The sequence below is a fragment of the Amphiprion ocellaris genome, chromosome 6, assembly GCF_022539595.1.
Source record: "Amphiprion ocellaris isolate individual 3 ecotype Okinawa chromosome 6, ASM2253959v1, whole genome shotgun sequence".
Classification (NCBI taxonomy): domain Eukaryota; kingdom Metazoa; phylum Chordata; class Actinopteri; family Pomacentridae; genus Amphiprion; species Amphiprion ocellaris.
In genome coordinates this window covers 21,803,977-21,827,693 of record NC_072771.1, presented here as the reverse complement: position 1 = coordinate 21,827,693, position 23,717 = coordinate 21,803,977, and the positions used below count along the sequence as shown (strand labels likewise).

At 42.2% G+C, this 23,717-nt stretch overlaps 1 protein-coding gene across 1 annotated transcript in view; it reads left to right on the top strand.

Annotated features, from left to right (window-relative positions):
- The window catches only part of LOC111576599 (probable E3 ubiquitin-protein ligase HERC1), a 297,883-nt gene that overhangs the window by 252,648 nt on the left and 21,518 nt on the right, over positions 1–23,717 (top strand). The window contains exon 8 of the mRNA XM_055011138.1: positions 21,656–21,693. Within this exon, the coding sequence (XP_054867113.1) occupies positions 21,656–21,693 (38 nt within the window). The remainder of the gene's footprint in view (positions 1–21,655; positions 21,694–23,717) is intronic.

Sequence of the window (23,717 nt, the reverse complement as noted above, 5' to 3'; positions counted from 1 at the left end):
TAAAACTGCAGTTTAGACATTGAGCACACTGTTACATGTTGGGCACTAGATCATGTTCATGTGATATTTGACTTTTCACCCAAACTCTGCATATACTGTGGATGATGTCTGTCACTGGGAGGTCTGTAAAACATGAAGATGTTAGAAGTTTTATAGAAAGTGAAACAGACACTAATCTTATATTCATATCAATCTTCACTGGAGAATGTTTATATGCATATAAGAGATTTAGTATAACATTTTTTCATCATTTTGTATATTATACAGTATTGGTAATCAGAAATGTTTATATATGCTTTGTATGACCTTGTGCTCTCATCATCATCAGCTTTCAATTTCCCCACCAGTGAAAGCATCAGCATATCACTGCTTCTGTACCAGTCATTATACCAGCTGCTACAAGCCAGGCCAAACGCACATTGCAGTGGCCCTTTGCATTAGATGTGAGATTGTCAAATGATAGAGCTAGAAAAATTAAATAGAAAGTAAAGCATGAATGAAATATTACCTGTTCTTTAAGTTGTGCATTCAATGGTGCTTCGCAAGGAGGTCATATTCTCCTCTATTAGCCCTGAGCTTGTTCATTACTGCGTGATGTTTCCGCCGCCACATGCTATGAGAAGAGCGTGGCCAAGCCGCAACCTTTCACCTCTTTGTCCTCATGTGGAAAATCCTCCTGATAAGACATGTTATAGCTGCAACATTACTGCGTATGTGTGTACGTCTTTGTGTATCTACCTTGTGCGTAGCATGTGAGAGGGTCACAACCTCGCTGCATGTGTGGCTCCCACCCACATCTTGTCTCCCTCACCTTTTTCATTTCACTGAGCTGTGAGACTGATGCTGTTTTTCTGCCATTAGAAGATGCTTGGTAATGCCTCCATGATGGCACCACTCACTTCTGCAGTGGTGAGAGTAAATGGAGCAGCCTTTCACAAACAATAAATCCCCGAGGGTTCTCTTTCTTTCCCTTCTCCCCCTCACCTCTGAGCACTGGCTTTTCATTTGTTTTATTTACATAGCCGCCTTTATGAGCTTTCATCAGTAGGTCTGCTTATATATGAAACTAATGGCTTCTCAGAGCTGTAATTCCAAAGTGTGTTTGTGTGTGTGCTTGTTGGTGTGCATGTGTGCACCCATCCATGTATTTTATGTTGGTATTTCCACCCATGGGTTTGTGCGTGTGTGTTGTCCTCTATTTTTTAAGAAGAAATCAACATTTTCATTAAGTGTTGAGTATTTTGTCCAGTATAACCCTCCACCTTCCTTTATCTGCCAACCTCCTTCCGTGTCCTATATTTCTTGCTTTCTCTGTGCCTTAATTTTTCATACCTACTTTTGTCATTGATTAACCATCATCCATGATGCCTTCTACTTAATACTTCTACGCAACACCATTTTGTGTGCATCTTTGTTTGATTATGTGTTTAAAAAGGGTTTTATAGTATACATAATATGTGGCTAACTTCTTTAAGTTTTGTGGAATCCCAGTTCACCAGTTTTACATCCAGTTATTTTAAAGTTAGCAGTAAACTCAGCAAGCAACACAGAAATAAACAGACACATTTATGTTGTGGGAAAAATAACACTTCCACCACCTCTGCTCCCCTCCTCTGCCTGTTTAACACCCTCTGTGCCCCCCTTGGGCTAAACAGAAATAGGTCCAGCTTAGGGCCATAATTGGTCTTGATCCTTAGGCTGCAGGCATATTCCAGCGGCGGGTCTGGATGGGGCGCTTGTTATGTATGAAAAGGTGGCAGGGGAATGCCTGGCCAGTAATTAACAGTGTGCAGGGGACTGTGGAGGAGGAAATTTAAAAGTGAATGGGGGAAGCCAGTTCATTCTGTGGCTCTGCTCTGCCTCTCTCTCCGCCTCCTCTGTTTCTCATCTATTCAGTCTTGCCTGTTATTGGAGCTGATGGGTTTATAGAGATTTTCACACTTTTGGAAGTTGGGCTGGCATTGTGAATTTGTTTTCGCTTGCCCCTCGTTTCTCGCCCCTTTGCCCCAGCCCGCCACACACAAACATGTTCCCCTGTGTCATTTCTTCTTTTCTTTTTTTTACTCAATCGCTTGCTCACTTACTCAGTTGCATTTCTTTCCACTTTTAATGAAACTTATTGGTAGGAACATCAACACTTTGTTGGGAAAAACAGCAGTCAAAAGCTGTTGAACCTTAGTAATCTAAGGTAACAGGCTGGTTGTAAGTGGGGTATTTAGGTACAGAAGAGAAAAATTGTCATGTACTTGTACTTTGCAGTGGTTCTGTGAACAACCTGAAAGTATGGAAAAGTTTCTTCATTGTGTAGTAAAAAAGTCAACTTTTATTCTTACGCTCCTCAGCAAAAAACTCTATGAACAGGAGGTGTTTCTCTCAGCACTAAAGGAAGCATATCTTCTGTTATATCTGGATGTCCATGTGTTTCTGTGTCGTCATGTCTGTGTTGGTAATTGATAATCACAGAACCTGTGTTTAGTCAGGTTCCATTTTTATGTCTTACCTCTGACAGACTGGAAGGCTCATTCACTCGGCCAGTAAGACCTTCTCTAAAGATCCAAGTCTCCATCTTGTGTAGATTTAGTCTACACAGCGTTTCCCATGGCTGAGCTGTCTAAACAAAGAGAGGAGTTTAATATACTGTAAGACAGAATACATACACATTGTAATGCCATTGTGGATGGATGAATGTAATACAGTTAGGGCACAAACAAGTTTATGCATTTCTGACCCCTTGTGTAAAGTAAGCTTATTTTTGTTTTTCAAAAGTTGCTGAGTTATGACTTGAGAGCTCTCAAATGTCTGTTGTAGGCAGCGGACAACAGCAAAACACTTTTAGAAAAAGCGTGACAGACACAGATATACAAACTTTCTCCATACATAAATATGTTTGCTTTTCACTTTCTTGCAAACAAATTCCTTCTTTTAAAAATTCAGAAAGCTTTATTGGCATGCCAGTTAATATAAATATTCCCAAAAGCAAGACAGCACAAGACAATCAAATATCAGCACATTATTAATTCACATCTCCCTAAGCTCGTATTATTGTGCAGCACACCTGTAAAAACTCACAACACAACAACTTTGTCATCCTGGCTTCTTGTTAATATTACATTTGGAGGTATTTGTGTGCTTATCTGAATTATAGAAAAATCAGTGTATGCTGCCTTCAGCTACAGCTGAACTTCATTTATATTCTATGGAAGCCTTTGATTGAGATGTTAACAAAACAGTGTGTACACTGGTGTGTGTTACATTGTGTGCGCCATAGTATTCTGTAAGCCATTCAGAGCTGTTTGTGTCTCCCTCAAGATACACTAGTGTGTTAGTTTGCCAGTGTTTCTGCAAGCCCTCTCCTTTCTTCTCCTCTCCAGCCAGGCCAGGTCCAGACTAAACATATTCGTTTGAGAAGCCTGTTTACAGTGTTTAGGTAGATAGACAGACAGGAAGTGGGCTAAGTGATGAGAAACTCCCTGACAGCCTCAGAGATAAATGGACGCCCTGCTAAATGAAGGAAGGAGAGACCTCAAATGAGCCAAGGCAGGGATGCAACCTTTGTTGTTTGAAACACTTTTCCAAAGTGTATGCATGTACAAAAAGAGATCGTGGGTCTGCCAGAGAAAGTGTGTTTTTCAGTATTACTGTTCATGTGCAAGCATGTGCCTGCCTGTGTGTGGTTCGAGGGGTAACAGGTGGGAGGTATGCCATGTCCTGGTTAACAAGAGTGTTATTGTGTTGTTCTGTCCTGCATGACTGACCGTCAGCTGTGCAGGGTCATCCTTCTTCCCCCTTAACCCCAGAACACTAACACAGCAGCCATGCATGCCCGCACACACATAACGCGCACTTTTCAGACACACACATACCGAGTCAAGGACACACCCAGTCATGCACACACAAACAGATTCTGTTATGCATCAGTTGGTGGCCTGTAATTGAATTGGGACTTGATCAGTGATATTTCCGATTTGGTGGCCCGATGCACCCCAGTGAAGAGGCATCTGCTCTCTTTTTCCCTGCCACGAAACTGTTCAAGGCTGCAGCCAGCGTGAGACATGGCTTGAGAGGCTCACACACATGCACACACACACACACACACACACACACACACACATAAAACCCCTCCCTGCTGCACACGTATACATAGCTTCCCTAAGTCACTCATACACGGTGCCTCAGGGCACTCTTGCAGTTCTGTAACACTACCCAACAACAATACTCCCTCAACTGCTTGGCTGTTTACTTTCTGAAAGAGTTAAAGTCTCTCACTTAAAGGATTACGTTACGCTACCCTGAACCCCCTGCCCTCCCTGCCCTCCCTGCCCTATGCTTCAGCCCACATACACATTTACACACAGATGCAGACGGGCCTGCACACATGTACATCTACAGACACATGAATGAACACACACACACACACACACACACACACACACACACACGTCCAATGCCAGACTGACACCCACATAAAGACGAGAGTGAAAAAAAAATAGTCGTCCACTGATGGAGATGGCCTTTGTCCCAGCTCTACCTTAATCTCTTCTTCTCTCTACCTGCCACTGACTTTTCAACAGGGCAATAAAGGACTGTCAGGAATCATGCATCCTTCTGCTCTGCTCCACATTAATTTAACTGAGAGGGGTTTTTTTTCGTCACATTAACCCCCCGTACTTTTACTGTCATAGGTGTTTTACATTCTTTCTTTTTTCATATGAAACATCTGAAAATGTGCATTTTCAAAATTTCTTTTCCTCTGCAATGCGATCTGAAGTGCTCATGGTAACTCTTACAAGTTGAGGGAGTGGAGCCGTGCCACTCTCTCATTCTCTGCACTCTGAAGTGGAACTCAAGTGGTCTGACAATCTCCACCTTCTCTTACAAAGCACCCCCTCCTGGGCTGGGCGGAGCGATCTAAGCACTGAGGCGGGGATAGGGGGCTGTAACTGATGGATTTGTTTACATACAGACTAATTATTGCCCTCCCTCGTGCTACACTTTGTAAGGCACGGTATGAACCACTGTGTTTCAAGCAAAGATGTGGAGTTTGAGGGAGTGAGAAGGCCAGAGGCGTGTGTGTGTGTGTGTGTGTGTGTGTGTGTGTGTGTGTGTGTGTGGTTTGTAGTGGCAGGTGTGTGCTCTAAGCCCTGGCCATTGACATGTTCTCAGGGGCAGTTGCGTGCTTTTTTTATTTGAAGAACTTCTTTCATTTATGAGTTACGTGCGTGTCTGTGTTAGCTTTTCTCTTTGTCGGGGAGCTGTTACTGTTATCTCCTCCTATAGCCTCTTGTCTCATGGCTGAACAAAAGCCACATAAAGGTCTGGGGGATTCAGAGTCTGATGCTGTCCAGCACGCTCTTAATTACCGCTCTCAGGGCAGGAAATGCCAGGCTTATGGGGGTATCAGGGCCTGCACTGTGGCACAGTGATGTCTGTTTTGCTGTAATCCACCTCCCTGGATAAACATTCAGCAGGGATTGAGCCACTTTGCACATCTATTTGTAGTCACACCAGGGGCTATATTGATGCAGATGGATGAAGATATACTCACATCTTCAAGGAGAACAACAGACATGTAATTGGAAACCAAAAGTCCTCTTTTGTTCTCTAATATTATTTATACAGATACATGTTTTCTGTTTTACAATTCCCATGCTTTTCTTTTGGCACATGTGGGCATACATTGTTACTTTAAAAACACAAATGCTTCTAGGTAGCATACACACACTTGCATAAAGTCACAAAGTCACTCACACACACACACCTTGGAGGCCCCCTAAATTAACATAATGTCATGCCTGCCCCTTGGAGAATGCAGTAGACAGCTGACTACTGGAGCTTATGAGAATGCTCAGTTGTCAAGAGGGAAGAATTTACATGAAGGTGCCGCTTCCAGTTTATGTGCTATGCATGACCCCTGCATGCCAACTAGCACACATGGTATGTGCATGTGTGTGATGTGGGGTTATGTATGTGTGTGTTCAGGCGGGTTACACGTTTACGTATGCCACTTTTTAAAACATTCAAGTGTGTGTGAGGGTGTTTACGAGTTCTGTCTCTGTCTGTTTGTGTGTATGTGTCCCTGTATTATATTTGTGCATCTGTTGCATATCTGCGCTCTTTCATAGTGCCGTTTCAAGTTAGTGTATGTATGTGACAAAAAGAAGACAAACGACAACCAAAGAAAGCCTGATCCCACAAGGACTCAACAATCTGTTTGATGTTTCTTTTCTGACCTTGCAAAGTGTGCGAGCACATATCCTGTTCAGAGTTTAGCTACAGCAGCTCGAAGAAATATGGAGTCAAAACATACTTTTCACATAATGGCATTTGTCAAGTAGGTTAACTATTTCACTGTCATCTTTCGAGGTCACTGTGTGGACGGCATAAGATACCTCAACCTCTGCCTTTCTACTCCTTTGTAACACACTGGCCACAGTGTGACATTTGAAATATGGGAACTATTTTACAATAACATATGTAACCATCATATAACACAGAAAACCTCAGAGAAATGTTTCCAGATTAGTTTTGGATTTTTTTTGTGAATTCAAAAGTTAAATCACTGCATCCCTTAAACCATCAGGACTGGAAGGGATTCAGTTGGCCCAGAGTCAGTTATTGCTACATAGTTATGAAACTAAATCTCAGGCCAATAGCTAAAAACAAATACACATTTATTGATGGTATTTGCTTTTAAAAGAACATTCCTAATTCGTTGTAGCAAATATGTCCAAAGGCCACAGTATGTGGTATGTTTTGTTCCAGGGTCACTCATTTTCCAGGAGGTGTGTGAAATAGCACTGACCCTACAAAACCCCTGGCACTGAAGTACGGCATGTCACAGGCCAGCCCTATAACATGGAACTACAGAACACACACACACACACACACACACAAGACATGAACAGGTGACTGTTGTTAAGCATCACATTCACAGACACACTGCTCTTATTGCAGAAGCCTAGTCTTGACAAATCAGTAAGGTACTAAAGCATCAAAGTCACCTGAGTCTTTACACATCGATCAATATAGAACCGGTCTTCAAAATACAGAGCAGATTGGCGTTTTGAGTTCATTTCTGGACTACTCTTTTTATTTGTTTATTTATTTGGTCCATGAGTGATTTTTCAATCAGTTGTTTAGTATCATGCTGTGATAAATGATTGCTTTCTCTCTTTTTTTATTTTTAATAGGTGCTGCAAGCACCAGCATATCAACCTTATAAATCCTCCTTACTCCATTTGCACACCAAGAGATCTCATTTGGGCTCCCAAATCCTAATGCTGCATATGTCCTACAGAAAAGACTGTGGTGGATTTTACTCATCACTTTAATCCAAATCGGCCTTTTTTTGTTGTTTTTTTTTTTTTTAATGTGATGAGTCAGTCCTCTCTCAAGAGCAACCCGTTCTACCTCAGTTTCACCCAGTGACTCAACTTCCCACCTTGCTCTCTGCGTCTGTCACCCCTGCTTCACCCAGCTTTCTCAACCATACCTCCCCTCAGACACCAGGCCATTTCCGCTCTCTTGCCCACTCAACAAATATGTTCTTTGGAGTCCTTCCCAGAATACTTTGGCATGCACCCATGCCCACTCCCAATCTGCTCTCTTGCTTGACACAGATCCAGAGGACAGCAAGGGGGCAGTGAAGGTGGTGGGGGGTACACCTATATAGTTACTGTGCAGTCATGGTGTGCCCTAGCCCTTGAGAAAGAAAAAGAAATGAGGGAGAAGAGATCACAGACAGAGAGAGAGAGACTTACCTCTTGTCCTATCCTGTGTAGCATGCCGGTAATGCTTAGACATGGTTTACTTTCAGTGGAAAGGCCACTCAAAGCCTGCTCCTGCCTAAAATGTCCATTCTTGATCTCTTTGATGGAAACTGTGACTCTGCCTAATGACTGCTGTAACGTTATGAACAAGTGATGAGAGGCTGGACGAGAGAGAGATGAGAGAGTGATGGGAAAGGGGTGAGAGAGGGATGAGAGACAGATGGGTGGGGGAAGTAGCAGCGGAGGGTGAGACGGGGAGGGAGTGTGGGGTGAAGATAGGACATTATTGGTCAGCATGTGACACATCTGTGTTAAACACGTCTTTAGTAGTTTTTCTCGCGAAGCCACAAACAATGATGTTCTCAAAATGAAATTTATTTGGAGTCAGGGGACATTCAGTCTGATGGTTTATAAACTACAACATATTTTTTCTTGACTCTAATGAAAAACTCCAATTTTACACGCGAAGTTTTGCAACCAGAAAAAGGAGGCAACAATTCAATATCCATGTGTTCAACTGCCTTCCAAAGATGTGTTGTCAGTGTATTTTACTACTGAGAATGACTCAACAAACAGAGAATAGTTTCATAATTAGTTGTTGTGTAATGTGTCACCTAATCACCAGACCAGTAGCTTGTATGTGTCTCTAATTACTAGTTCACTCTGCAGTTTCACCAATAACGAATTCCTCATCAAACCATGCCTTTTTGACCCGGGCTCCATTTTTTCATCCGTCTTTTATTTCATCAAAACCCTGTTTGTCCTCTCATCTTTCTCACACACCACTTCAGAACTGCTCACTAAGCTTGAGCAATATGCCTGTAATGGTGTTTTTAAGTGGCCTGTTTGCATAGAGGGTCTATGGAGAGAGAGCCGGTGATAGAGCCAGTGACTAAGTGGGGCTTGTTACAGTGACTGAGCTCATATTCAGAGCCCAGTCATCCACTGGGGGACTGGCTGCTACTGTAGTCTGGCTGTGGTCTCTGAGCTATCACCAGCCAACACAGTTTTAGCAGTCTACTGTAATGCGACACTTGGGGATTTTTCAAAGCGTGACGGCTATGTAGTGTACTTGTACCATGTGTACTATACGCAGTGGTTAATGCCTTTATATGTAGGTCTGCGTTTCCTTGTGTGTGTGTGTGTGTGTGTGTGTGTGTGTGTGTGTGTGTGTGTGTGTGTGTGTGTGTGTGTGTGTGTGTGTGTGTGTGTGTGTGGTTTTGCATGTGCACTCTTCTTTGTGTTTGTGTGTCTCTGTGAAAAATAGCACATGTATTTGTGTGCACACACAGTTGCCTAATAATCATCCTTTCTCTGATTTGATTTTTAACCACAATAAGTCTATCTCAGTGCCCCTAAAGAATTACTAGACCTCTCCCTTCATGTCTGCTTTAGATTTCTTTTCATGGTTTCTTTCAAATTTTCAGTGAAGTTATTTACTTTTACTTGGCCATTGATAAAAGCTACATTAAAGCAGAGTGACTTTGATGCAGGGGGAGAGGAACCTTTGGCAATGAGCCTTGATGAGACAGCCAGCCGGCCATCCAGCCAGGTTTTCATTAGATGAATGCTGTGTGGGACTCTAGCCAGATAAGATGGGCGCCAACATACTGGAGCCAACCAATATAGTTATAGCAAGGTGCTCTTTATTTCACTTCCTCTACGTCACTGTCTGTCTTTGTGGAAGTCAGGGTCTGCCTCTCCATCTCTATCGCTCTCTCTGTACAAGCTGAGAGGGTAAGGCTAGCCTGAACAGCTTCCATGCCCTTTGCAAATCAACACACCCAGAGCAGTGATTTCCATAAAGATGTCTTGGCCCAGCTTTGTTTAAGAATAGGTCGACTGGAATAGGTGGCTTAGTGGTAAATGTCAGACAAAGATCCAAGAGGCAGAGAAACATGGAAAAAAGCAGAATGAGAGAAAAGGGTAAAAAAAAAAAGAGAGAGAGAGAGAGAGAGAGAAAATGGAAAAAGACGTTTGTAAAAACTCAAACAATTTGAAGGTTCCTGGTGAAATTGCCGCATTTGACATGACCGTATGATTTGCACTACATACGATTATACAAATATATACAAATACAAATATTCTTGAACTATATTCTGTATTTTATAGTTCCTCAATTTTCAAAGCAGAATACTTCCTGTTATATTGTGCATAATTAGCTGGTCATCCACATGTTGTTGATGTATGAGCCAATGTTTGTACCTCAAGCGTCACTAAGAAAGAAAACAGGATGCAGTACATCAGGATTATATGTCTCTACTTCTCGCGGGGTGACAAAGATATCTAGATCCTTGTACAAACAGAATTGCAAGAATTTCTGATGTGCATGCTTGTGCGTGAGCAAAGGTTGGTGGACAGACTGTATGAAGGGCAGCTGTGCTTCTCCAAGGCCAGTTTTTAACTGGTGGTCAACATTTTGCCCCCAGACCATGTAGGATGCCCTGGATTCCCACAGATAATAATAGCTGCAGAGAGCTGTGTTGAAGAGTACAGCTGTGGCGTGACTTCTCCCCTCTGCCTGGTGACAACACGCCATTTCAAATGACACCCTGACACTTTGCACCAGTCTGCTTTTTCAAAGGGGAATCGTTTTTAGATGGATTAAAAGCCATGTTATTTCCAGTAAATCTGTGTGTGACAAAGAGTAATCACAGGACAGAAATGAATGTAATCTTGTTTCTTATGTGCCAGAAATACTGTGATGGTTAATGAAATCTGTTAGTTAATGGCATTGATTGACAGAGCTGAGATAATTCTGCAAGGACATGAAAAAAAATGTCATTTACAGGTCATTTTGGAGTGCCTATAAGGCTCTACTCAAACATTTCCCTCTTACATCTAACTACTTTGGATTCTTGCATTCCTTTGCCCAGACCCCTTGTCTTTAGTCAGTATTTAGCTTGTGAAAAACATGACCCCAAGGGAGTAATGCTACTCAAAATTCACAGTTCAGTATGAACCTCAGTTTTGAAGTCATTTTTAGTCCAGCAGAGATGCAAAAAAAGTGCAAAACATTTTTCCCCCTTTTATTCTCAAAAGATGAAAAAATCAAGTGTCTAGTCTAGTCATAATTTTTTGTGAGTGAATGAATGAGTGTATCCCTGTAGGGAATGACTGAATCAATGCAATATATTTATATTTTTAAATTGAGTTTGAAGACTCTCATATGACTTCACTGCAAGGGAACGCTACATGTTCAGTGATTTGTTCACGCAACCTACTACACAGTGTACATTAGCCCTGAGTGTTAGTCAACGATTTAAGCTACAATAATCAGGCCCAACGAGTTAAGGGTAATGCTAAAATGTGGATCAATTTAAAAATAATTCAAAGTAATTAAAATTGGTGTTCATCTCAATTATTTGCAGCAAGAAAAGTTTTAAAATATTAACAAGTGTAAATATGGCAATGTGACAGAGCTTCTAGTTCTAGAAGCTGGAGATCATGAAGAATATACGCTGTTTGATAGTCTTCCAGTTTAGGGTTTGATTGCACAGTTGGAGCACCTAACATTTTAGTGAACTCATCTAGTGAACAAATCTTTTAATGAACTGTTTCCAGTGATCTAGAACACTGAAAAGACTTTCTTTGCACATCATTAGTACATGCACTATTACACCCATAGTTCAAATACACTTAGGAATTTTGTATGTGCATTTATACTTGAATGTTCACACAAACAGTGCTGCACAGACTTTTAATTTGAAAAATATTTCCTGTGTATGTGTGTGTATGGATTCCTGTGAGTCTACAGGTGTTAGGAACAGTTTGATTTGTGTGTTATGTGAGTGGGCTTATTTGTCTGTATCTGTATATTTATACATGGCATGGCAAATCCTCTCTCTGATTGTTTTAACTTCTGAGAGCCTGTGCGTGTGTGTGTGTGCGTGCGTGTGTGTGTGTGTGTGTGTGTGTGTGCATGTGTGTGTGTGTGTGTGTGTGTGCACGCGATGTGACAGATAGCTGATATCTATCGGGGCGTTAAGCTGATTAGTGTGAACTGTGGCCAGGTTCATTTGCATACGTTTCTTATCTCATTAGATTGGTATCAGCCTCTGTCACCATGCAGGGCCTCGACCGGGATGTCTTCGTACCTCGCTCTGTAAGCACACACACTAGCACACAATCACCCTTGATGCCCCTGGCAAACAACAATGCTAATGTGTAACACCAGCCAAGAAGTGCAGGCTCCTCATCTCCTCTTGTCACCAGCACTACTACACCGCTGTCACGGCAACACATCACTTCTTCTCCTCAGGCTCTCTGTGTCCCTGGTCTTATCAAGGTCATTAACTCACATTTCTTACTCCTATCTCTATGCTGTCATCCTCGCTCATCTGATGTTTTTTTCACCTCTTTTTCCCTTGTTTATCCTTACTTCAGTTTTGTTATTGAAGTGAAATACTGCATCTCTGTAATTGTAGAGACTTTTTTTTGCTGGGCGCAATAACGATGTTATGTAACTCTTGAGGCAGTTCAGCTACGTTCACATCAATTTGTGATTGCTTACTGTTGGGACATTTCAAGGATGGGGTGATCAATACAAAGAAATCTTCACCGTAAACAGACAAAAGATGTCTACAAGGATGTTCTGTACATGTGTATTAAGACTATTTGAAGTGGATTATTGGATTGCCAAAAGAGTGAAATTAAATTTCATTTTGATCAATCCAGGTAATGAGTGCTTTCAAGAGGGATGCAAAATAAAATCTTATCTTGCTTTATTTCATCAGACATCATAGTTATCTTCTCATGCAGCGACTAACATTTAGGAACAGTGTCTATAATTTGCTTTTACATAATTAAATTTCCACTCTTGGAAAGCTGACATGTTTGCCAGTTTAACTCCATCGACATTTATATAAATCTTAACACATTTTGAAACTATAATATCACAAATCTTGCATCAGGATGACTCTGTGTTTCTATCACTGCATGTTCTCTTGACATGTTTATTGGTTGCTATTAATGCAAACTTGTAATTTTTCAAACTGGGACTGGAGAAAGACCAGCACAGTCTGTAAGGTTTGTGAGGATAAAAGTTTGGCATATCACCATGGCTAAATTTTATAGCTCATGTAACGGTGGCAGTCTTGTTATTTTGACTGTTTCCAGAATGACTTGAAGAAAGTGTAAAAGCCACTTTCACAAGCTAACACTTGTGTGCGATTTCCTCAGGCTATGCTGATGTTTAAAGATGCTTCTCAGACTGCTACTAGATAACATTTTATTTACTATCATGCCTTCCTTACCAAGGACAGCATTAACACTTTGTTTTATGAGTTCTGTCAATGCTGCCACGCCTGTGGACAAACCAATACATTGTTCTCATTTATCTATCAAGTGCTTGCCCACCTTGAGTGAGGGGACCCGCACTGAGTGCTTGTTTCAGCACTGTTCAGTCATTTCCTGTACCTGTTTCCATTGTCAGGCAAAGCCATGGATACTGTTGGGGACAGACTGTATATCATTGTCTCAATAGCCAGTGGAGACAGACAGAGGTCATATTAATTTTTAGTTAGAGTGAAAAGTTACAGTCTGCTGAGGTTAGCATGTCCCTCTATAGAAATGTTGGCATCACTGCAAAGAATTCAAGACTGAAGCAGTCTGAAAGTATAATAAAAACGCCATTAGTGGAAGGAGACCTCAGCTGATCCAGAGGTCTTAGTATTAGCAACTGGTAGAAAAGAGATAGAAAATTGCCTTATCATGTTTCTCAGTTAAAGAATACACAGCTCTGCAGCATTTGGCATCACTGTCAAAAGATTCAGGCATGTACAACTTAAGAATGAGAAGAAAAGACAACATGAGAAGATTGTTAGTTGGGAGGGAGCAGAATAGCTAATTGGCTTCAAGCAACTTTCTCGCTATCCTTAATATTCTGCTATTCTCTCACCAAGTGTTACTAATCAGTTACTTGTCATTGTTTGCACCAGGACTTGTGTGAACAATGAAATAAGTACTAATCTCAACATATAATCAAAAATGATCTCCCCTTCATATGCATTAGAGCTTGATTTTTAACAGAACAATGTTTTCTCAAGCTAATTTGTTTTGCAAGTCGCTTAAGAATTTGATCTACTTTAAGTGGTGCAATAATCACAAACCTGCCCTTGACCCTGTGATGGTTGAATTGCTCTGTGGTCTGCTGTTGGAGCCAAGCAGACTGACAAATACAACACAGAGTAAGGTCAACACCGTGTGAAACATTACTGAAAAGAACACAGCGTTCGACCATGAAACCTAAAACGGTGTCACGGTGCTGGTGTGAAAGAGGTTCATCGTGCAACACACAAACCATGTCCTCGCAGCATCATAGATTTGAATTTGGCACATGTTAAATGCCATCTCCTTTGCACCATACAAGACATGGCTAAACAGAAACGGCTTTAAAAATGTAATCTGCACAGTGTCATGTATGGATTTTAAGCATCCTACGCTGCAGTGTGGCATATTATCATGTGATAAATTCATGTTTGACAGTATTATTAGAAAGGTGGAAGTTGAGGAAGTTATGGTAGGAAGTTTTGTAGTCACTCTATTTTATTCAGCATTGCACCTCTAAGTGCATCTCATAAAATAATACTATTTCATAAAATCCTTACTCATAAAACAACGCAGTGGAGAGGCCTACGTGTAGACGATAATTGTACCATTATCAGGTTGCCAACATTAAGATTATGATGCCATGATTTGAGCAGTAATGTACCACCAAATGCTAAGCAGCTGCTCCATTTTTGTGTTAACTTTTCCTGATACTTCACACTACTGTGTGCTTCTTACTTGCTCAACTATATTTTACACAGTTCTACAAAATAACCACGGGGAGTTGAATCAGTCAGTCATGGCAGTTACATCAGATATGTTTCAAATTTACCCCTAACCTCTCCGAAGTTTAAAAAGGTGCCCAGATATTTTGACACAAGAGAGTCCCACAGTTTAACTCTTAGTGATTTTTTTTTTCCCGCACAGCACCTCCTTAGCGATGAAAGAAGTACATGTACATGCCTGCAGGTTAACTGTTAGTTAGAGTTAGTGGGGAAAAGAGAGCTACCGAGACAGCCCCTCACATCTCTGTTCCCTTCAAGAGGCTAATGCTTTATTTATAACACTGCACCCCCCAGGTGCCCACCTCAGGTCCCTGCACAGCCCCTTCTCTTCCCCACAGGTATACTCTGTGCCTCTGCCTCGTACTGTGCTACCTAGCGCACCTTCACATGCCTTTCCTTTCAACATCCCACTCCTGCGGCTGCATAAGAGGAGGAAGTTGGGGAGAGAGATACAAAGACTCAGTGTGACGCACATACAATCTGCAGACTGAAGCGGTTTCACAACCATGGTCTCCGATGTCTCACTGCAGTTCTCTGGTGTGTTGGAGAGAAAGAACTGAATCCCCTATCCTCTGGCCCTGCTCACTCCCACCGAGCCGAAGAAACACCACAGAGGAGACGGCGAGAGCGAGAGATGGAGAAAAAGGAATGTGGAGGAACACTAAAGGAATGGAGAAGTAGAATTGGAGGGGAGGTGATTGGAGAAGACAAAGAAGTGGTAAGGGGGTGTGAGGGGAAAAGAGAGATTGAAGAAAGCATGATAAAGAGGGAGAGAAATAGTGTCTCGCTCTTTTTAAACTTGGAGATGCTCAATCCCTTCTTCTCACTCCAACCTGCATTTCTGGGTCACTAGAGACATTTAAACTGCACTTATAATTAACAGCTATTTTTAAACAGGGAGGGAGAAGTGGAGCGGTGGCGAGGTACAAAAGCATTAAAATTGCCCCAGATTCGCTATTGAATAGGACACATCAAGGCAATATGCTGGCAGATCAAAGTGAGCGAGGAGAAAGGAGACAGGGCCGATCAGTGGGGATAAATTGTTCCCTTTATAATGGCATAAGAATAGACCTCTTTGCCGCTGAAACAATTTAATAACTGCATTCATTACCTCTGTCCGGCCTGTCTGTCTGTCTGCTGCACAATGTGTAACCGCTTTTGCCACGCACTACCTCTCTTTGTCTCACTTTCCCTCTTCCTCATTGTGTCCCAAACTTATCACCTCATTCCTTTTCCTTCTTTACATCTCACAGTCCTGCTTTTCTCTCCTCCGTCCTCCACCCATCCTCCGCCAAGTCCTCCACCTTTCCTCCTGCCCCCATCCCCTGCCGCCTTGCCTCTTTTCCTGTACGTTCCAGCGGTAGCTACAGCAGCAGAGTTTCCACTGAGCCGATGTGCTGCAGGCCCCACAATGAAGATGTGCAATGTCTGACACTCTTGGAATGAGAGCCCTAATAGAAGGGGAAGCGGTTATCACAGAGCTCCCCCAGGACCAGCCTCTGTGTGCCTGACGCTAATTATGGCGCATGCAAATGAATGTGCAGCATTAAAATCAGGAGGAGCCTGCCTGCCTGACTCTGACTGTGTGCGGAGGGGTTGCGTGTCAGTGTGTGCATGTGGCTATGTTTTGTGCGAGTGGCAACGTGTTTGTGAGCGTGTGTGCACAGACCACAAATAAGCTCGCATACACTTGTGAGTGTGCGAGCTTGTTGGCTACATAAAGGTGTGTGTACATGTTTGCATGTCTGCACACAGCAGGAATGAAGCAGCAGGCCAATACCCCTTTTACCTTTTTGCACCTGCAATGGTTCAGACACTTAGACTGATTCATTCTTTATTGTTTTATTCATTAGTATAGACTCAAGGAGTAGGCCATGCATCAAGGATTAGGATGAAGAAACAGGCAATAACACAACCCCTTTCTCTTTCTCTCTCTCTCTCTCTCTCCCTCCCTCCCTCTGTCTCTCTCTCTCGTGCACAAACGTGAGGCAGAGCACAGAGGATCTCACTGGAGGATTCCTATAAATACATCTCCCTCACATTCATGAGCAACCTCTCCAAGAGGGCGTCTTTATTAAAACCATTTTGTCTTCCCTTTGTGCCCTTTGTATGCTGGTGTGTTTGTGCACGTGTGTGCCCGTGCATTTGTGTGTGTGTGTGTGTGTGTGTGTGTGTGTGTGTGTGCATGTATGTTGTTGCCCATGTGCACATCAGCATCTGTTTATAACTGTGTTAATAAATGCATGCATTGTGTTTGTATGTACACTTTAAATTGCATTTTCTCATTTGAGTATGTTTTCACACTGGCACATTTATGTGACCACCTCAGTCTGTTTTCCCATTGTTTGTTTGTATGTGACCATGTGTGCCTGTGTGTGTGTGTGTGTGTGTGTGTTTGTGTGTGTGTTTGTGTGTGTGTGTATATGTGTGTAGTCTATATGTTGGCCATCTTATCTCCCCATTAGCCTCTTGTGCCCTGACCAGTATTCCCTCTCTCCCCGTCCTGCTTTCTCTAATGGGTAATTTAGCCATGCTCGCCTGACATCTAGCCTATTCCTTGTTTAGTTGCCATGGCTACGCAGGCCTATGGATTGCTCCCTTGCTCCCCTGGCCTTGCTGTGGATGCTATAGATGTCTCAACTATTAGAGGGCAGAACTGCTAAACACAGAGCACACACATAGTCTCACACACACAGTATAGACTACATAAATAAACAATCAAGCACATTGCATGGAATATAGATTAATCTCTTCACAGAACAGAATCTCTGACTCCAGTAAACAGTGAATTTAACATCAGTTGAGAGTGCATTGGTGTTTTGATGGCTGGTTAACAGCATAATATACACATTTTTAGACTGGTATGCTTTTTTCTTGTGTATGCTTCTTTGACAACAATAATTGCAGTGAATGAGAATATTCTCAGCTAAAGCTCAGTGCGTATATAAAGTGATGTCTGTGAAAAGCACGCTTTATACCTCAGCATGCCTTTCAAGGTCGCATTGTACTGATCCAACCATCATTCTTCTGCAAGAAGATGAGAGAGCACTATAAACTTGAGTGGTCTCTTCTGGTATAGCTTTAGTGTCATCTAAGGTAACTCTTGGCATTATAGTTTTCACTGTATTGTATTTTTTACAAGGTTTTATCATCTCTATTTCCCTGTTACGACGGATCTGGGCACGATTAGGGGCAACAACCTGCTGATGGATGAGACCCTTTTGTATTTCCCAAAAAGAAATCATGACTTCAGTCCTCAGCCCAGACACCTACTGAAGCCAAAGCTAGATGAGTCAGTGTTAAAGCATAAATACATGTGTTCACTGTGTGCATGCACCTACACTTGCATTGTACTGATATTTTCTTCCCTTTGTTTGTGAAATATAGAACTTCTCATGAATTTGAAAACTTGATACAACTCTGCCTAACAAGAAACTTCATACATTGTCATCAGTTTTGTGAGGTCATTGTAGTAGCTGCAGTGGCGTATGCCAGAGCTGCTTTCTACAGAAGTTACACAACAGTAGCACATGGAAGAATGAGGGTTGCAGGCAGACATGGGGGGGGGGACAGTTGTGGATTTGGTCTCTCTTCCTCATATATTTTGCAGGAATTGCAAGTTTGAGATGGAGGGTTGTAGCAAGGGGCTTCAGGGTCAACACAAACAAACACACTTGAAGTTTTCATGCTTTTGCAGAAGATCTTGTCTTTGAAGTTTTTGCTATCGAGAGCTAAGGAGAGAGAGAGAGAGGCAAATGGGTATAGAGAGAGCTCGGATAGAGAGAGCGGTGAGGGAAGGAGAACAAGTTACAGAAGTGTGAAGCCCTTGAGTTGAAGCTATGCCTGCCTGGGCCTACAGAGAGCAGATGACAGTAGCTTTGGTTTCTTTAGCGGAGCTCACAGTACTTTTGCCTTACATAACCCCTCCCATTGTGCTTTTTCAATTATTTGGGGAGAAATCTTAAGTATGCACTTTAAAATTTAATGCTTTCATGTGTTCAGAAATAGGGGGAAAAGAGGGGCTGCATCACAGATCACGCATAAAGGAGACGGCTCTGACAAGTTTGCAGAATATCGACAATTATAATATTCTATAAGGTATATCAGCAGAGTTTAACGGTGTGCAGGAGTGTTTTGGGAAAGAGAGGGAAAAGATAGTCACTTAGAGAGATATATGGCAATGTAAGAGCAGATGCAAGTGGTGCAAACTCAGGCATTCTTATTTTTTACCCTTCCCCCATCCCAGATTCCCCCTAAGGTGCCCCTTACTCCCATTCTCCCCTCCTTCTGCTTCTCTGTGAGGTTAAAGCGCACCTTCCCACTAAAGGGCTCTGGGGTCACGCATCTGCATGTGAAATGTGAACCCGCTGACATTCCAGGGCAGCCCTAAGCCGTGCAGTCCTTTTGTTCACTAGGGTGCCAGTGTCAGGCCTAACAAGCCCGACGAAGGTTTCTGCGAGAGGAAAAAGACAGGGAGTGAAGTTGGTGTGTTGTTGATGCCCTCTGCAATTATCTTGTTGTCACATATACCAAAGAAAGAATGAAAAGTTCTGTTTTTTAAAATGCAATACAGGTACTTTATAGACAATCTCCAAATGCAGTGTTATCATGAGATCGATTTAATATCAAACATATAGATTTGAGTATGTTGAAATTATGTGTGGAGGGATGAGGGGGCCTATACATTGAATAAGGTCAAGGCAACCATCGAAAAACAGTTTCCTTGACAACAGTGCAGACATTAGCGACCAAAAGACCAGTCTTGGCATCAGAACTTGATGGTATTCAAAGTTTGTTGTCAAACGTGTACTGAACTTACACTCTGGACTGTTTTCGTACTGCCCTCTGATATTTGAATCCTCAAAACTTGACTAAACTTGGTGTGTTTAACCTAACAGAGAGCTTTCAGGCAGACCTCAGTGGACATTCACACTCTTTTAAATCAGGCAGCACACAGAGGTGCAGAGCTGGGGTCCTTTCAGCCTGTGAATTGAGTACCAAGGCACAAAGGGCAGCTTTTCACCAGGCAGTGATGGGCTTCACACTAGCCTTTATGTCCTCAGAGAGAGAGAGAGAGAGGGAGAAAGAAAAAAATTGCGACGAATATGTGAAATAGAGAACAGAGATTGCACAAGGAGCAGTGGCATGGATTGACAAACTGTTTATTAGAAAGTATTAAGTTCACAGGAATTTCTTGACATGTTTCTGTTGCTCGCTGGATTGTAGTATTTAAAACTCCTACTGAGAAGTAACAAACAGCATAAAGTTTTGTTTTCTTCTCACGTCAGCAGCAGTCTATCTTGAGATTGTCTTCTAAAGGAAATTAAAATGCCTTAACACTCTCATGGGAATATGGTCAAAGCAAAAAGTGGAAAAATGGTTCTTTTCAGTGTGCAGGAAAAGGGTTTGTGTGAAAACAAGAAAATCAGATTTCATTTCTTGCAGGAGTTTCAGTGAATGGAACGAAGGATTTGGTAAGCTAGGATATGGCCAAGGCACAAGGTAATTCAACACATTGTATGATGAGATTGTTTAGCTTATAGATGAGTTGACATCTATCCTAAATGTTAGCGCCTCATGATGCCTTTTTCCTACCATTTTCAGCTCAGTTGTCAGACTGGGATGGACTGCAGTCGGGACATACCTGGTCCTGGCAGCTGCACAGCCTGCTCTGCTGTAGAAATCAACAATATGTCCGAAGTTGTTTCTGTACATTTGGCTATACGGTCAATTGAAGGCTCTATGTCACCCTCATTGGCTGTGTCTCAGGATGCAAAATAATCAACCCTTTATTCTTTGCAAATCGTAATTGATGCAAGCATGATACCGACTGTTATTGTCAGCAGGTGTCAGTAGATTTTGGGATATGCATAGCTTTCCTTTCTTATAGTGCACATCTAGACAATATACACCTAAAAATATAATGTCATTAAGAAAACCGTTTCTAACTTAGAAAAAGTGTCGAGTAGAAAAAGATTTTTTTATTTATTTTTTTTAAATGTTCCTCGAAGGTGTGGACATTTTTACCATCTTAACCAGGAACACATGGATATTTTTCCACACTGTCATTAGTCATCACACAAGTTATGATAGACTTTATTGTAAAAGAAGAACCTGTCAGGAGATTAATAAAAGTGTCACATTTGACAGTAAAACTGGGCACAGAGTGTGCACCTGTTATTGCCATCTTGAATCTGATTTATTTGAACTTGGGTCTCATTTGTGATGGATTGCGATCTCTAAAATCAGCACCTCCTGTACTGAGGGATGTTCCCTGCACACAGTACTGAGATGTGTGTACCTGGACATACAAACACTTAATTTCCAACTTGCGCCATATACTGTAAATACACACACACACACAGTGTTGCTAATAAAGGTCCGCACTTGGAATCGCCAAACTTCTAACAGTTCATCCGCTCTCACACTTACACACATGTGATGTCACACAGACACCGTTTTTTGTGATACACTTTTACTTACTTTCGCATATTGTAAGTGGGGCCTTACACTCCCATCCCACATTCCTTTCCCTGGGGAGCCCTGTGCAGTGTGAGTGATTCAGTTAGCGTTACTACATTAGAGCTGTCCATCCATCCGGTCTGCTTTTCCAAACACATCCATCCCAGTCCTAGTTAAAACACTGGGGGATCTCCTCCACTCTACCTCCACCCCCCCCCCCCAAAGTCTTTTATGATGTCCATAAAATGGACGAGTGCAGCTTTACTTGAACTAATAATATCTGAGCTTACAGGGCTGTGATTGATGATCTTTAAAGCCAGCCCGATCGGTCTCATCTTTCTTCAGATTTTTATCACTGACTTGTTTGCAGTCATGTGCAATCACAAGCACCGGGAGAGGTAACAAGTGCTTGATGTATGATGCTTGAGCCACTTCTGTCAGCTGTGCATTTCCCTTCTCTCCCTTCGCTTTTGTTTCATTTTTTTTTCTTTTTCTTTCCTATTTTAACCCCGGGCTTCTATTTGTTGGCTCTCTTGAATTGTTGTGGACTGCTGGTTTACTGTGTTTCTCTCTCTCTCTCTCTCTTTTCAGATGGTGGGAATGTCTTCTCCTGGGGGATGGGGCAAGAGGTGAGCCAAACATTTTTCTACTTTTGGCCCTGCCAGGAGAGGCAGACTTAGAACTGGACTCCATGCTTTTTTCATATGATATGTTTTCTCTCTCTCTGTCTCACACACACAAACATCTGTCATTTTGGTAAGATTTTTTTATGATTTGAAAGTGGGGATTAAAAGGTTGTGAAAGGGATCTATGTCCAAGTCCTCCCTTTGAGCACTTAATATCCTTTATAGTGTGCCAAGAATGCACATCTTTTTAAATTCTGTAAATCACCTTTATGGGATCTGCTGTTTGTCCGTTTCTACTCCTCTGCTTCACGTGGACAGGGCAGGAAATCCTCTATGTGGACTTGTCTGCAGTTTATGTATGTGTATGACACTTTAAATGTGCATAGCCAAAATTATGTGCATGTGTGTATGTGTGTTAGTTGGCCCTGTCCCGTCTCTCTTCCTCTGCTAGATAAAGAATCCCACCTGTCACTGAGGATTGTTCTGGCCTTTCATTTAAGACGCTCTTTAAAGAGCTGCATCATTACACAGCCCTCAGACAGAGCCCAGAGAGTGTAAAACCTAGGCCCACCTCAATCCCTCTATTCCCATCTCTCTCTGATTCTTTTTCCTCTGGGCTTTGGTGTTTATCTGTGAGGTCGTTTGAAAGCACGGCCAAAATGTGATCACTTTTACAATGTGACAGGATGACGCTTTGCCAGGACAGTGTAACAAACATGTAGGTGAAAGTTAGAGAGACAGGGGAGCAATGAAAGTGTTAGACAGCAGTTGTTATTAGCTTTGACGTGGCCTTGGCTTCCACACTGCGCTCTAGCGTTGCAGGGTGGCTCCTCGTCTAACTACACTCATTGGGTTTTCATAGGCGTCCTCGCATCTTTATAACTTTAAGTTAGTCTCTGCAAGGACACAGTCTCTTTTACTCCCTCCTCATCATGTTCCTTCTCCCATCTCATGTCCTCCCTCGCTCTTCCTCTTCTCTCGTTACTTTCTGCTCCTGCCCCTCTTCTCCCACCATTTTCTTCTTACTCTTCCTCCATCTCTCCTATCTTCCTCCCCTCCCTCTCTCTCCTGTCTTGGAGCCATTCTGATGATTGATTGTTTCTCTGTGCAGTCTGACAGGATGTAGCACACTCTCGGCCCCAGGGGCCCCCGACAGACTGCACCACCTGATTAAGACTCCCCCTGTAATCAGCCGCATAGTGCCACACCAAAACCACTCCCGTCAACACGTGAAAAAATAAGAATGGTTCCACTTTCTGAAAGATAACACTTTGTTTTCTGCTCAGGACGAATTTAGATGAGGGGACATCTTGAACTTTTTTTACTAAGCTGATACCGTCCTCTCTCTGGGGCTTAAATGCTCCTATGTATCAGTGGCAGCAGGAAAAAGTTTTTTTTAAAAAAGGTCTTAAACTTAATAAAGTTCTCTGTTGCCTAAACCCAGGCAGCTCTAACCCTATTACGGCTGGTAATAGTATTACAGATAGAAATCTCATTGTTTTCCTTCTATTGAGACTAAAAGACAGACTGCCTGCGTTGTATCACATGATTGAGGTGAGAAGGAACTTGAATGATGTCAGAGAGCATGTGACGCAGTCGGAATTGATATGGTAACAGCATAACAGGGGTAGTAAATAAGTGTCAAGGCAAGCTGGATAACTGAAATTGGTCTTTCAGACATTTTGTGTAGAAAAATGTCTCTTACATTTAGCCTATTCTTTTGATTTAATATATTCAATAACATCTAAGAAGTTATTCACTTTGCATTATGGATTATTGAAATAACCAGTAAGCCAGTGTATCCACTGTCATGAAAACAACATAGGCAAGTACAGAGTGTCTAGAGCTGCGCCACTCAACCCGCGGCCCGCGGCTTACTGTAAGCAGTAAATATATTTTTTTCTACTTTTAATGAGGACAAAAAGTTTCTGATATGCTGACAACAGAGGACAATATGTTTGACCTACTGACAACAGGCAGGTAAGTGTTGCAATTGTGGGGCTGTACCAGTTGGTGGCGGTAATGCA